Below are 13,803 nucleotides of genomic sequence, written 5' to 3'. Positions count from 1 at the left end.
GAAACCTTTACCCAGGACTTCCTGGTGGGAGTGTGATAAGGAGAAGGAAAGGCAACTCAGTGCTCCGATCTTCACAGGAGGGGGGTTATTTTGGCTGTCACTCCTGAGCTAACTTCCAGTTGTTTCTTCTGTACCCTTAGCTCAGCCTCTTCTTCCCCATTGTCTTCTGCTGCTGTACCATCTTCCTGGTGGCGATTCCGCTTTACAGCGATACCATCAACTCCCTCATTGGCATCGGCATCGCCCTCTCAGGCTTGCCCTTCTACTTCTTCATCATCAGAGTGCCGGAACACAAACGACCTCACTGCCTGCGAAGGATTGTGGGTAAGACTGGGATCCTCAGGTTGGCTTGGCCAATACACAACTTATTATTTTTTTTGCCTTTCCTGCAAATCCTGTCCCAAGTCATCTTTGTGATAGCCCTGTTTTGTTGTTAACCCTAAGGCTCAACTAAATTGTCTCCTCAGGCCCAACCCCATTCAGTGCCACCGGAACTCAGACTAGTTGACATTTTCTAAGCTTTCATTTAAACTTCTCTTTGTAGCATCTACCACATGGTACCTCCAGGTCCTATGCATGTCAGTTGCTGCAGAGATGGATTTGGAAGATGGTAGAGAGAAGTCCAACTAAGTACTCGGAATCCTGAGAGGTGACAAGCAGGCCTCTTATCCTCTATTAGCTGAAGCCAAGGAACTTGGAAGGGAAAGCTTCTTCGGAGGCACCTGTCCAGAAGCCTACTCTAGGCAGCTTCAACAACCTTTGAACTTGTTTTCTGAGAGATGAACAGTAACTTATTTGTTTTGCTACATATTGTTCCAGATTTTTAAAAAGGATGATAAAGCAGCTTGTCGTGGGAGCATGTCAGGAGTGGGTCTGGTTGTTCTAGTAGCACATTCCCATGTTAAGATAGTCACTCATCTCTGGGTGTGTCCAACCTACTCCTTTTTCCTTTAAAAGGGCCAATAATGCTCCAAGCTTCCTGTCTCCTTTAGAGAGACTTGAAACTGTATAGGTGCTGGACAATAAAAGGGTTATGTTCCTAAGCTTTGAGTGGCCTCATTTTATGTAATGTCTCTGGGGCAGTTCCTATTAAGCCTGGCAGGAATACTAAAAACAAGCTAATGCTTGAAAATATCCACCTACTTCCTCCTTCTCAAATCAGTTGCTGAAGGCTGATGCGACCAATCTAAAGCCCTAGGCTGCTGCAGCAAAATGTTCAGGTTGTTAGATAAAAACTATGAACTTCCATCAAGCACATCTACTTATTATTATTATTATTTTACAGGGACAGAGAGAGAGTCAGAGAGAGGGATAGACAGGGATAGACAGGCAGGAACGGAGAGAGATGAGAAGCATCAATCATCAGTTTTTCATTGCGACACCTTAGTTGTTCACTGATTGCTTTCTCATATGTGCCTTGACCGCGGGCCTTCCGCAGACCAAGTAACCCCTTCCTTGAGCCAGCGAGCTTGGGTCCAAGCTGGGGAGCTTTTTGCTCAAACCAGATGAGCCCGTGCTCAAGCTGGCGACCTCAGGGTCTCGAACCTGGGTCCTTCCGCATCCCAGTCTGATGCTCTATCCACTGCGCCACCGCCTGGTCAGGCGCACATCTACTTATTGACGGATATTTTATAGGTAATCTTGGGGTAAATAAATGTAGTTACTTTATTTAGATATCATCTCAACTTACCAGGCATACCTTTATGACTGCAATGCAAACGTGGCTGGAACAAGCTATCTATGGGGTAAGAATCTAAGCACTTAATGCCAGGTCACTACACTGAAACACTTCCGAGGAGCATGGGCCAGCAAGAGCAATCACCACCAATCTTTTCTTTAGTTTTCTGAAGCACACAATCTATCTCCCCATTAATAAGTACCAAGAAGGAACACATAGTACAGAGATTTACTACTTCTGTGGACAGGAAGATCACTTGGTTCCCCAGTGCTCTTTTACACTTAGATGTAAGAGTTTATAGTGGAATCCACTTTGAAGACAAGCACCTCCATGTCCCAGTTTCTAGGACTAGGGCAAGGACCCAGCATCAAATCTTGTTCTTAGGCCAAGTCTTTTGTGAGACAGAGTTAATGTCAGTATGAGCAGAGAACAAAATTCAGCCAAGTGTGTCACGCCAGGGCTGCTTTGACTTTGGTTTGTTGCCGCTGCTGTTAGGGGTGTTGGGAGGGGGTTTTTCCCCATGTTGTTGCAGTGGGTTGTGGGTAAATGTCTGTCGTAAGGGACCTAGGGGAAGAAAAGGAGCTCAATGAACAAAGGAAATGGAGAAAAAAATAACAGAACTTAGTGTGAAAGGGTTATTTACCCCTGGCAGCTAGCTCCAAGTGATTCTGCATGCGCCGTTCACGCTCTTGTAGCTGATAGTTAAGTTCAGCATTCTTCCAGCCTGTATAAAGAGTAAGACAGTTGGGCTCATACCCATTTTAGACCACTTGCCCCTGATTCTGATTCACAGAGGACAGGCCCTTACCTTTTCTGAAGCTCTTTAGAAAGCCTTCCTGTGGAGGAAGTTTGTCGGGGTCATGCACAACACGCTGGGGGATTTTAAGTAAGGTGCGTACAGCTGGAATCCGAAGGCAAGCCACCTGGCTCAGGGAAAACATATTCGAGCACAGCCAATACATGAACACTGCCTGGATGAGAAGAAAGACAAGGTGCTCAGAAGCTGCAGCCCTGGTAAGCTTGCTGGGAGGTGGCTGGGTGAGGCAGGAGGACTTGGAACCAGCCCCTAAGCCATTACCTACCGAGGGAAAATGGATAGTTATCGGCAAGACTGCTAGGGGCATCAATCTCATAACATTTCTCATCCACTGAAGGTCAGAGCTTTGCACCCCAGTCTCAGCACCTAGCTGCCAAAAAAACGGGGAGCAAAGTTAACAGTAGCACTTTTAGTGATGGGCTCATATTTCTTACCCATCAACTCTATTTTTCCAGGGAGTCAAGTACTTTAGTGCTTTACCCTTATAGTCCTGGTTCATTTTGCAGGCCTGCTACTCGGCCAACCTGGGCTTACCTCAAGGACACCCCACATTGAAGCAGTGACTACCAGTGGTAACATGTAGGTGGGGTCAGAGGTTGTGAGATCCTGGAACCACCAGAGGCCACCTGTCTGTAGGCTGGGCACAGGAAGATTGGCCATTTCTCTCAAGGCAATGAAGAAGGAGATGAAGATTGGTGCCTATTACACAGGATAAAGTGTCAGGATCCTTTATCAGAGGAGACATTTTTATTATTCCAATACTGAAAACCAATAGTCACATCACCACCACCTACTTTTTGGAGGTCTAGGGCATGAGAAACAGGAGGTAATCTGATTGGTTCAGAATAAAAGAAGGGAAATATTTCTGCTTACCTGAGTCAGAGGTAGAATGAGAGGTCTAAGGAGTTTAATATCATGCTTTTTCTGGTACAGTGTCATCTCCGAGGAGGCCCTGTAAACTGAAGTGAGGGGAAGTTAGTGGTTGGGCAGTTCCTTTGGTAGAGGTGACCATCTCATCCTCTGGCCCATGACATTTCTAACTGACCCTGGCCAGTCACTGGAAGCAGGTCCATCTTTAGGACCTGCCCAGCTACAGCAACTCTTGATTTAGGTTTTCCTTTCTCTTGGCAGAATGTCAGGAAAAGTGTAAATGTGGTCCTCTCCCTGTTCTCCAACTGACTCACACTCAGCATGGTCTCCCGCCAGCTTGGCGTCTCTGATTCGGGTGGAATACTTCTGGATCTCCGGCATGTGGTTGTGGATCTTGGCGGCCTCTCGCTGGCCCTTCACAATCAAAGGAAACACCAGGCAGCGGGCAAAGACTGTACCTGAGAAACACACACTAGGATTGGAGTAAAATTAAAGCAGTTCTACAGCTAGAAGGTTGAAGAGTTTTAGGTTCTCACCAAAAGGGTCTCTCTTATTTTAGTCTTTTCCACACTGTGACTCAAATTCAAGGGGTCAAAAAACAAAGGGTTGGGATAGGAGTTAGTTTCTTCCAGGCTCAGTCCTCTGCTTTGACATCACAGAAGTCTAGCAGTAACTTATTTAAGCAAATGACCAGGAATCTTGTTTGCTTCCTTAAACAGAATGTGACAGAAGCTACTTTTCTAGATCAATGGTTTCCAAACTTTTCTATTATCAATGGAACTGATACCTCCCCTCCCCCCAACTCTTAAGTGTAGTCCCAATATGTATAACTGATAAAACAAAACAGTCCTTACCTAGGGGACAGTCTGGCTATAGGATTTTTGAAGCTCTGGCCTTTACGTTGCTCCGAGTTAACTTTACAGAATTCTAGGGTTCCTAGGCATCAAGTTTGAAAGCCTCTCCCCTAGAAACCTCAGGAATAGGGGTGTAATATGGTGGCCTATGTATGGCATAAGCTCCTTCCTATACCTTTTTTTAAATACTTCATATTTCCTGATCACCCCAGCAAATATTTATTTAATTTATGGTACCTATAGACAAACAAGGGGGTCTGTGCTAAAAAGAGTTGGGGTTGAGGGGGGATATAGGTGTAGGCTTTACCAACATATGATGGCTGATGTGCAGTGGAAAGCGGGAAGCTAAGGATGGAACCCAGAGCACCAGCACTGTGTTAGGCAATGGAGACAGGATGGTGCGCTCAGAAAGACAGCAAGAAAATCAGAAAAGACTTTCACAAAGCCAAGGGATATATTTCAAAGTCTGAAGTCTAGGACAGAAAGGTGAAGTATAAAGTGGATTTAGCAATGGTGTAACTTGCAGTTAGAATAAAATATTAGTAAAAGGCAGATTGCTGAGTGTCAAAGAGTAGAAGGAAGTAAGTCCACCAGATACAGAACACTTTTAAATAATAGCTATGAAAGGAGAAAGACAGCATTGTAGTTAAAGGTAAACTAAGAATATGGAGAAGATTTTTCTCCAAGAAATGCATGGTATGCTTGAGTATGTTAATATGTTCAGAGTAGGGCGTTAAGAAGAGAGAAGTTGAAGACACAGGGAGATAAAAAGGATGATCACCAGAAGGTATAGGAAAATACAGAACTGAAGCACAGTTTGAGCCTACAAGAGGAGCAATGTAAGTGTCTTCCCAATTTTGGGGTTTAAGTGCCTGACCTGACCTTCTGTCTCCTAAACCAGGGAAGCTTCATCACTGTTAACAAGGTCCACTTACTCTAACCCCATGCTCACATTCAAACACATATACTTCTTGAACTAAAGATGTTCTGGTGGTCTTATAATACCCTTAAGGAAATATAGGTAGACTGAATTTAAGTATCATGAGCCTTTATTCCTCATTTGGCTCATCTGTTTTTTTCTAATCCCTAAACTTCTGCAACAATATTTCCTTAATCCCCCCCCCCCCCCCCGCCCCACCCCGAACTGCTATCTTTAAAGTTTTATCCCTGGCTCCTCATTTCCTCCACCTTTGTTCAGGATGCATTTATCTTACATGCAGCAATGGCTCCCCACCAAGGTAGGCCTACGTTCACATGCATAAATTCTAGCAGGTTCTGGATCAGTCCCACTGGGGTGTATGATCCCAGTCCCAGTTCAGTGAAGCTCTGTTCTGCTGCAGCTTGGACTATATCTGCAGTCTCTCCAGAAGCCACCTCAGGTACCGCTGTGGGTGAGGGAGTCGCAGGAATAACTGGAGGGTCCTGAACCTGTGCAAAAGGAAGCCACGTACAATACTCAGCAGGGGAGACAAAGAAATCGAAGGTCCCATTATGATAACCAGTATTAGGTTGTTCTCTTGACTCCCTACTTCTCATTCTCCCAGGTTAGCCTACATGTCCACAGAACTCAGCTCTAAAAAGAACATTTTATTTTACCACAAGGTAGGAAAATAACTTACTTATTTTCATGAAGACTTCATGAAAGTTATTTTTTGTATCAGTGTCTTCCAAACTTCAGTCATGTATCACCAGCATGATTTTTCACATACTCAAATTATTATGCTCATAATTTTCCTTTAAAACAACTTTTTTTGTGTGTTTGTGACAGTGACAGAGAGAGGGACAGATAGGGACAGAAAGGAAGGGAGAGAGATGAGAAGCATCAATTCTTCCTTGCAGCTCCTTTGCTCCTTAGTTGTTCACTGTGCCTTGACCGGTTGGCTACAGTAGAGCAAGTGACCCTTTGCTTAAGCCAGCAACCCCGTGCTCAAGCTGGTGAGCCTATGCTCAAGCCAGTGACCTCAGGGTTTCAAACTCAGGTCCTCTGCCTCCCAGGCGGACACTATGCATTGGGTTATTGCCTGGTCAGGCTAAAAACAACTCATTTTTTAAGACCAAAATATATAATTGGTCTCATCCTTAAAAATATCAATATCCATGAAATCACGTAAATACTAATGCAAGTTATAATCTTTCTAAGACACACACGCCCGTGGAATCACATTTCATACCATCATCTGTGGCTTGGCACCAGTCTGGGTGTAACAGCATGTATATAATAACAGCATGTATATAATAACATCAACCTCTACTCTCAATCATTCCCCAGTTGATTTGAAAATCTATGCCAAGCAAAGATGCTACTATTCTGGGGAGCTACGTGGAGTGTGCACAAAAACTTTCCTCCACATTCCACTTCCCCCTAGTCAAAACAAAATAAAAACAAAAAGAATCAACCAAGAAGCACCACTCCTAACATTGCAGGGACCAAACGCGTCTTACCTGGGCTTCTGCGAACGGGACGGCAGAGACACTGAAGGCACGGGGGCTCGGGGCCGTGAGGACATAGTGTGGGCGCCCGCAGCACCGGCCGGCGGGGAACCGGAAGGCCGCGGTCAGCGTTTTCAGGGGCCACTGCGAGGGCCCTGCGACGCTGTGGAACTGCGCGTGGAAAAGGAGAATGAAGCCCTTCGATCCGGAGCAGAAGCGGTGCGTTATGCTCACCCCTCTGCCACCCCCCGCAGGAAGCACGCAGACGCTTCGACAAGGGAGGACCTAACTCCGTGCAGAGGCGGGCCCGAAGACGCGCCGAGCCCTGCAAGTCACCTGCCGCAGGCCCAACAGGGGCCCAGAAGTCGAGACAGAGGATTCCTTGGCAGGGGTGACGCACGCGCGAGACGGGGCCACTGAGCCCGCGGGGTCGAGGAAGGTAACCCTGCTGCGTCCTCACGCAACCCGAGGTCAAGGGACCCAGGTCACCGTAAGCAAGTCAGCGTCTGCTCATGCCCCCAGCAAGAGTTGCCCGTGGGTCGGGTCACAGGGGCAGGGCAAGATCCGGACGCGCAACCCTGGCGCATTCTTACCTGACGCGGGGACCGTAGGAGGCGGAGAAGCTCACGACGCCCGCACATCAACACCACCGCCATTTTGACGGGAAGAGGACGTCCGTTCGCGCCTGCGCACACAGAACCGCAGCCCTGCGGGAAGAGGCCCTTTTGAAGATGGGCATGAAGCTGGAGCTGTCGCCACTGTCTGGGTAAAGGAGACTGGAGCTTGGCGGCCATATTTGAAGTGGGTACGAAGACGCAAAGGGTGGCATTTACAAGGTCACGCGGAGAGTGTTTTCTGGAGCGGAGTGGTGGTAAACGGAAGAGTTTATCTACGTCTCTAAATCCAGGATTCTCCTGCAATGTTGAGCTAAAAAATAGCCGAGGGACAGTCCTGGTTGTGCCCGCGTTATTTTTTCTCTCTGCCCAGTGATGTTCGATTTTTATTGCTAGATAATATTGTGGGCACAGATGTAGTAAAATTTGAAGGTAGTCTGCAGTTTGACAGAAATAGAAGGAAAGCAGCTTCAAGAAAAAAATTACTTCCAAGATAAAAGACAAAGCTTTAAGAAGAGACCTCCATATTTCTCTTTTCCCTTCCTTAGTGGGGTTGTGTGAGGAGCATCTTGTGACTATGAGGGGACAAGTCTAAAGATGAAAAGCTAACATGTTGAAGATGGTGGTATGGAAAGATAGAAATCCCCTAAATACTTGATGTCATTGAATTGCTGCATCAAGCTTGGAACTACCTATCTGTAGTTATGTAAGGAAATTCAAAGTTTACTGTCTGGATCCTAAGGCTTGGGTGTTTTGTTTCTTGAAATTGATAGCATTCTTAAAGATATATGAGGTGAAATTCCTTTCCTCCAAGGAAAAAAGATACAGGTCAGGAAGGCAAAAGTTGGTTATATTTGAATCCCTACAAATAAGGTGACCAACTGTCCTCCTTTAGGGAGGACAGTCCTTCTTTTGTAAGTTCTGTCCTCCCTTGAAAGGTGTCCTCCTTGTGGCCCTGGCCGGTTGGCTCAGCGGTGGAGCGTCGGCCTGGCGTGCGGGGCACCCGGGTTCGATTCCCGGCCAGGGCACATAGGAGAGGCGCCCATTTGCTTCTCCACCCCCCTCCTTCCTCTGTCTCTCTCTTCCCCTCCCGCAGCTGGGGCTCCATTGGGGCGGGGATGGCCCGGGCGCTGGGGATGGCTCCTTGGCCTCTGCCCCAGGTGCTAGAGTGGCTCTGGTCCGAGGCAGAGCGACGCCCCAGAGGGGCAGAGTGTTGCCCCCTGGTGGGCAGAGCATCGCCCCCTGGTGGGCAGAGCTTCACCCCCTGGTGGGAGTGCCAGGTGGATCCCGGTCGGGCTCATGCAGGAGTCTGTCTGACTGTCTCTCCCGTTTCCAGCTTCAGAAAAAAAAAAAAAGAAAAAAGGTGTCCTCCTTGTAAGGTGGTCAGCAATGGGGGAAAGTCACCTGAGGAACCCAGACCCGGGAACTTTGGCTAGTACTGCCCACACTCATGCGCGTCAAAAGAAACTTCCCAGGAGTCCCTTTGGAAAAAAGTGACTGTCCCTCAGCCAGTGAGATTTCACCACGTCATATTAGCTTGACCACCCTAGAGACCCCTTAAATATCCCTGACAAGGGTCACCTTATGGCCTCTGTCCCCGGAACCAGAGAACCTCGTGGGGCGGGATGCGCTGTACTAAATAAAGCTTTTATTATTCCACACTTCATGGCTATGCCCCTTCCTTCTTCCTCGGAGGGGAAAAATACCTTATACTCCTACCTGTCCTCCTTTTTGATATTGGGGAATAATCTTTAAATGTCTGTATTCGATTGATGCAGAGTCGGTCCATTGTGTGTGATGTGATGTATTTGTATTTGATATGACAATTCGTCAAGGATCAGTACCTTGCGGCGAGATGCGATTATGAGACGCATGTGCAAATGTTAAATACAAAAAACTTTTAGGATATTCAAAAGTTAGATGGCTTGCTCTAACACCTGCTATAGAGCGTGTTCTACAATTATTTGAGCCTCTCCATTGATATATTTTAAGTTTAGACAAATGTCCTCAAATTCTGGAATCATTTTTCAATAATAAAATATCTGAGATATTAATGTATTTTGTACATAATCAAGCATCTTTTTTTCACAAAAATGATTCAAAAGATTGAAGGTGAACATATAATATTTCAGCTACGGAAGTTAGTCTTATTTGGAATGACTTTATCCTTCAATATATATCTCATTTTGAAGAAAAATTTCTTCCTTTAATTATAAAAAGAAAATTGTCAGAGAGGAATCAAATCTGGGCATAACAGAAAAGTTTATCAAAGAAGAGCAGAATTTTTACCAGACATATTTTCAATATTTTGAAGAATGGTCTGAAACAACCATCACAGGAAATAACAGTTTTCAATGGTGTTTTTTGATTTAATTGCAAGTATATTGGACAGATATTGAATCTTGTCTTGAGTTTTTATTTAAAGAAATGCCAGACATCAAAATAGATGACAGTTGTCTCTTTGAAGGAATTAGAAGACTGAATATATATTTAAATTCTGAAAAATAAATACAATGGGAAAATGAACATGTTGAAATTGATAAAACATGGGTGGAAATATTTAGCCATTTCAAAAATTAACATATTCCATGTGAAAATTTATTTATTCTTGTTCAATTTACATTGTGCTGCCCTGGAACTAATGCAGCAATTGAAAGAATTTTTTCAATTGCTAATGACTTTTGGACATGTGAAAAATTGAGATTGAATGTTGTATCTCTAGCTTCAGCACTAAAATTCAATATGAAGAATATTTCTTGTTCAGATATTTCCAATATATTGTTACAAGATGATACATTGACAAAAATATTTATTCAGTACAAAAGTACTCATTTAGATAATATTTTCTTATAATTATTAAAAATTAATAGACATATGCATAATTACAATATAAAATATTACAAATGTTTTAATATGCATTTATCATATTATAGTGTATTATTGTTGCAATGAATAAAATGTTTATTTATAATATTGTTTTTTTCAACTTATTTTTGTCCTCCTTTTCATCGTAAAAAAGTTGGTCACCTTACTACGAAGCCTCTCAACTACAAAGTGCTTTTTGAATGACGAAGTATAGTTTGGGAAAGATAAAATAGCTTGAAATGATTTCATTCTTTCTTTATTTTTTACAGAGACAGAGAGTGAGTCAGAGAGAGGGATAGACAGGGACAGACAGATAGGAACGGAGAGAGATGAGAAGCATCAATCAGTAGTTTTTCATTGCGCATTGCAACACCTTAGTTGTCCATTGATTGCTTTCTCATATGTGCCTTGACCGCGGGCCTTCAGCAGACTGAGTAACCCCTTACTGGAGCCAGCGACCTTGGGTTCAAGCTGGTGGGCTTTTCCTCAAACCAGATGAGCCCGCAATAAAGCTGGTGACCTCGGGGTCTCGAACCCTGGTCCTCTGCATCCCAGTCCAACGCTCTATCCACTGCGCCACCGCCTGGTCAGGCGCTTGAAATGATTTCAATCAGTGCTATTTTGGGATGGGTATAAGTGTATCTGACAGAAATGGTAGAAATAGGAGGCAAAAACATAGAATATAGATTTAGTAATAATTGAGAATATGACCTATTAATAGAAATGTAGAAACACCATAGAATGAGTTTTGCGAGATTTGCAGATGAGTAAATGAAAAGAGTTTTGTAAAGGCCATAAATGTTTCCCGATGTCTAGATTCCGGAAAGCCCTCAGGATGCTGCCTTAACAACCTCTGTAAAAGGCCAAGATAACCGAGCACACTCTTTTGCTTTTTTGTAAAATGCTTTGCCGAGCACTCTCGCCCTAGATTGTTCAATGATAACCAAAAGCCTGTTTTGCTTCTGTAAAACTGCTTTGGTTAGGAGGTCACCCCCTCCCTTTGCTTCTTTATGCCTTTAAAAATAAACCCCTGAGTTCGTTCGAGGCCGTGACTTCTTTAAGATGTGAATCCACTCGTGGTTGCCAGCATTAAATTAAAGACTCTTTAATTTGACTATTTAACTGTGTGGCAAAACATTTGTTTCCTTGTGTCCAGATATAACATTAATCACATATGTTGGATACTATTTTAAATAAGCTTTTTGGTTACTTTAAAGAATCAATACAGTTAGAGCTGATAACAAAAACACAGCTGCAGGACACTTTGGGAAAAAAACCCCTCCTTTGTCGGGGAGATACTTTTGGCGGCCCCTAATAAACCATATCTCTCAGCATTTGAACCCTTGTATAGCCTTGTATAGCTATTATAGAAAACAGTATGGAGGATATTTAAAAAATAAAATGAAACTACCATGTGATCCAGCAGTTTTACTTCTGGGAATATAGAATATCCTTTCTGAAAAGGTAAGCACTCTATTGATGAGATAGCTGCACCCTATGTTCATGGCAACACCATCTATAATACCTAAAACATGGAAACAATCTAAATATACATTCATGAATGAATGGATAAAGAAAATGTAATATACATATAAATGGGCCACAATTCAGCCATAAAAAATGGAAATCTTGCTATTTGTGACAAAATGGATGGACCTGGAAAGTATTATGCTAAATGAAATAAATCAGACAGAGAAAGACAAATACATCCTGACCAGGCAGCGGCACAGTGGCTAGAACATTGGCCTGGGATGCAGAGGACCCAGGTATAAAACCACAAGGTTGCTAGTTTGAGCACAGGCTCATTTGGCCTGAGCATGATGGGCTCACCAGCTTGAGCACAGGGTCGCTGGCTTGAGCATGGGATCATGGACATGACGCCATGGTCAATGGCTTGAGCTCAAGGGTCGTTGGCTTGAAGCCCAGAGTCACTGGCTTGAGCCCAAGGTTGCTGGCTTGAGCAAGGGGTCACTGGCTCCACTGGAGCCCCCCCTCAGTCAAGGCACATATGAGAGAGCAGCCGATAAACAATTACAGTGCCTCAGCGAAGAATTGATGCTTCTCATCTCTCTCCCTTTCTATCTGTCTCTCTCACAAAAAAAAAAAAAAAAAAAAAGGAGAAATACAAATACTATATGATTTCACTTATATGTGGAGTCTGGAAAAAGAATTACCAAACTCATAGAAAAAGAGCAAATTTGTGGTTATCACAGGTAGGGGTTGGGGGTTGGAGAATTGGGTGAAAGTGGTTGAAGGGTACAAACATCCAGTTATAGATAAATAAGTACTGGGGAATGTAATGTACACTATGATGCCTCGAGTTAACACTGCTGTATGATATATTTGAAGGTTATTAAGAGTTTTCGTCATAAGGGAAAAAAAATATTTTTTTTGATATTATATGAGATGATGAATATTAACTAAACCTATTGTGATAATTATTTCACATTATATTTAAGCTTTTATGCTGTACACCTTAAACTTATGCTGTACTATATGTTAATTTGTGTAGCTATAGATGTGAGCAAAACTAACTCAATATCTGTGTCCGGGATTTCTTTCATGCTGTGACCTTTGACTAACCCCACTGTCCTTAGCAAGCATATCAAAGGCTTCTAGTTGATGATTATCTGTGTTCCATAAAATAGAGCATAAACATTTTTGTTAGTAGTGGCTGGAATGGCATGACAATGGAGATAAGTATCAAACTGATAATATCTATTATACAATTATCTATCACAAGACCACCAGAAGGTATGGTACCCGGCAAATTCTTTGTCCCCTTGTCTTGTCAATATGTAGTACCTGAGTTATATTATAAAAACGTACTGTAATGGAGGGCTGGGTGAAAAAGGTGAAGGAATTAAGCAAAAAACAAAACAACTCATAAACACAGACTACAGTATGGCGATTATCAGAAAGAAAGGGGGTGGGGGAGGTAGAAAAGGGTAAACCGGTAAAATGGAGATAGAAGGAGACTCGACTTGGGGTGCTGAATGCACAATACAATATACAGATGATGCATTATAGAATTGTACACCTGAAACCTATATAATTCTATTAACAAATGTCACCCTGATAAATTCTATAAAAATTAAAGTATTGCTTCTCAACCTTTTGGCTAAGATCAAGTGTAGTATCTGTTCTTACCAGTTTAATATCTAATAGTCCTCTATCTGAGGACAATATATATATATATATATTTTAAAGATTTTATTTATTGATTATAGAGAGAGGAGGGCCCATGGAGGAGCAAGAAGCATAGTTGCTTCTTTTTTTTTTATAAATAAATTTTTATTTTAATGGGGTGACATCAATAAATCAGGATACATATATTCAAAGAAAACATGTCCAGGTTATCATGTCATTCAAGATAGTTGCTTCTTGTATATGCCTTGACCAGACAAGCCTGGGGTTTTGAACCAGTGACCTCAGCATTCCATGTCGAAGTCTTATCCACTTCACCACCACAGGTCAGGTGAGGACCATATATTATATGGATTTTTGGAACTAAGAGATGAAATAGGAGCTTGCTCCATCCACTCTGTGCATTGACCTGGTATTATAGTACTTCAGGGAATGGTACGCTGAAAAAAAGAAAGTACTGTAATGGGTCTGTTAGCAGAGAATAATTTGCACAGAACTGCTGGGTCATCTGTTCACTCTAACCCTATG

General features: G+C 43.2%; 2 protein-coding genes and 1 pseudogene across 4 annotated transcripts in view; 2 read left to right on the top strand and 1 right to left on the bottom strand.

Annotated features, from left to right (window-relative positions):
• Nucleotides 1-1,043, top strand: part of SLC7A7 (solute carrier family 7 member 7) — a 38,845-nt gene extending 37,802 nt beyond the window's left edge. For all 3 annotated transcript variants that reach the window (XM_066277409.1, XM_066277407.1, XM_066277410.1), the window contains 2 exons: nt 141-324; nt 545-1,043. In XM_066277409.1, coding sequence (XP_066133506.1) covers nt 141-324; nt 545-630 — 270 coding nt within the window. In that variant the 3' untranslated portion in view covers nt 631-1,043. The remainder of the gene's footprint in view (nt 1-140; nt 325-544) is intronic.
• An 844-nt stretch (nt 1,044-1,887) lies between these two features.
• On the bottom strand, nt 1,888-7,860 carry OXA1L (OXA1L mitochondrial inner membrane protein). Its single transcript, XM_066277411.1, has 10 exons — nt 7,243-7,860; nt 6,662-6,820; nt 5,434-5,647; nt 3,680-3,823; nt 3,369-3,454; nt 3,030-3,194; nt 2,761-2,865; nt 2,487-2,649; nt 2,322-2,402; nt 1,888-2,242 (listed from the first exon to the last, which is right to left on the bottom strand). The coding sequence occupies exons 1-10, from the start codon at nt 7,441-7,443 to the stop codon at nt 2,115-2,117; spliced, it is 1,446 nt and encodes a 481-aa protein (XP_066133508.1). The 5' UTR covers nt 7,444-7,860; the 3' UTR covers nt 1,888-2,114.
• Nucleotides 7,861-13,229: 5,369 nt separating this feature from the next.
• LOC136336790 (U2 spliceosomal RNA) lies at nt 13,230-13,345 on the top strand (annotated as a pseudogene).
• Nucleotides 13,346-13,803: the final 458 nt, after the last annotated feature.

The sequence above is a fragment of the Saccopteryx bilineata genome, chromosome 4 (genome assembly GCF_036850765.1).
Source record: "Saccopteryx bilineata isolate mSacBil1 chromosome 4, mSacBil1_pri_phased_curated, whole genome shotgun sequence".
Lineage (NCBI taxonomy): Eukaryota > Metazoa > Chordata > Mammalia > Chiroptera > Emballonuridae > Saccopteryx > Saccopteryx bilineata.
Note: the sequence above shows the minus strand (reverse complement) of the source record. Positions and strands in the feature narration are given on the sequence as shown.

Coding starts and splice junctions, on each gene's coding strand:
- OXA1L (XM_066277411.1), bottom strand. CDS start 7,443: ATGGCCGCCAAGCTCCAGTCTCCTTTACCCAGACAGTGGCGACAGCTC. Junction 2,403..2,486: donor TCTAAAGAGCTTCAGAAAAG/GTAAGGGCCTGT, acceptor CTCTTTATACAG/GCTGGAAGAATGCTGAACTT. Junction 2,243..2,321: donor CTTGGAGCTAGCTGCCAGGG/GTAAATAACCCT, acceptor TTCTTCCCCTAG/GTCCCTTACGACAGACATTT.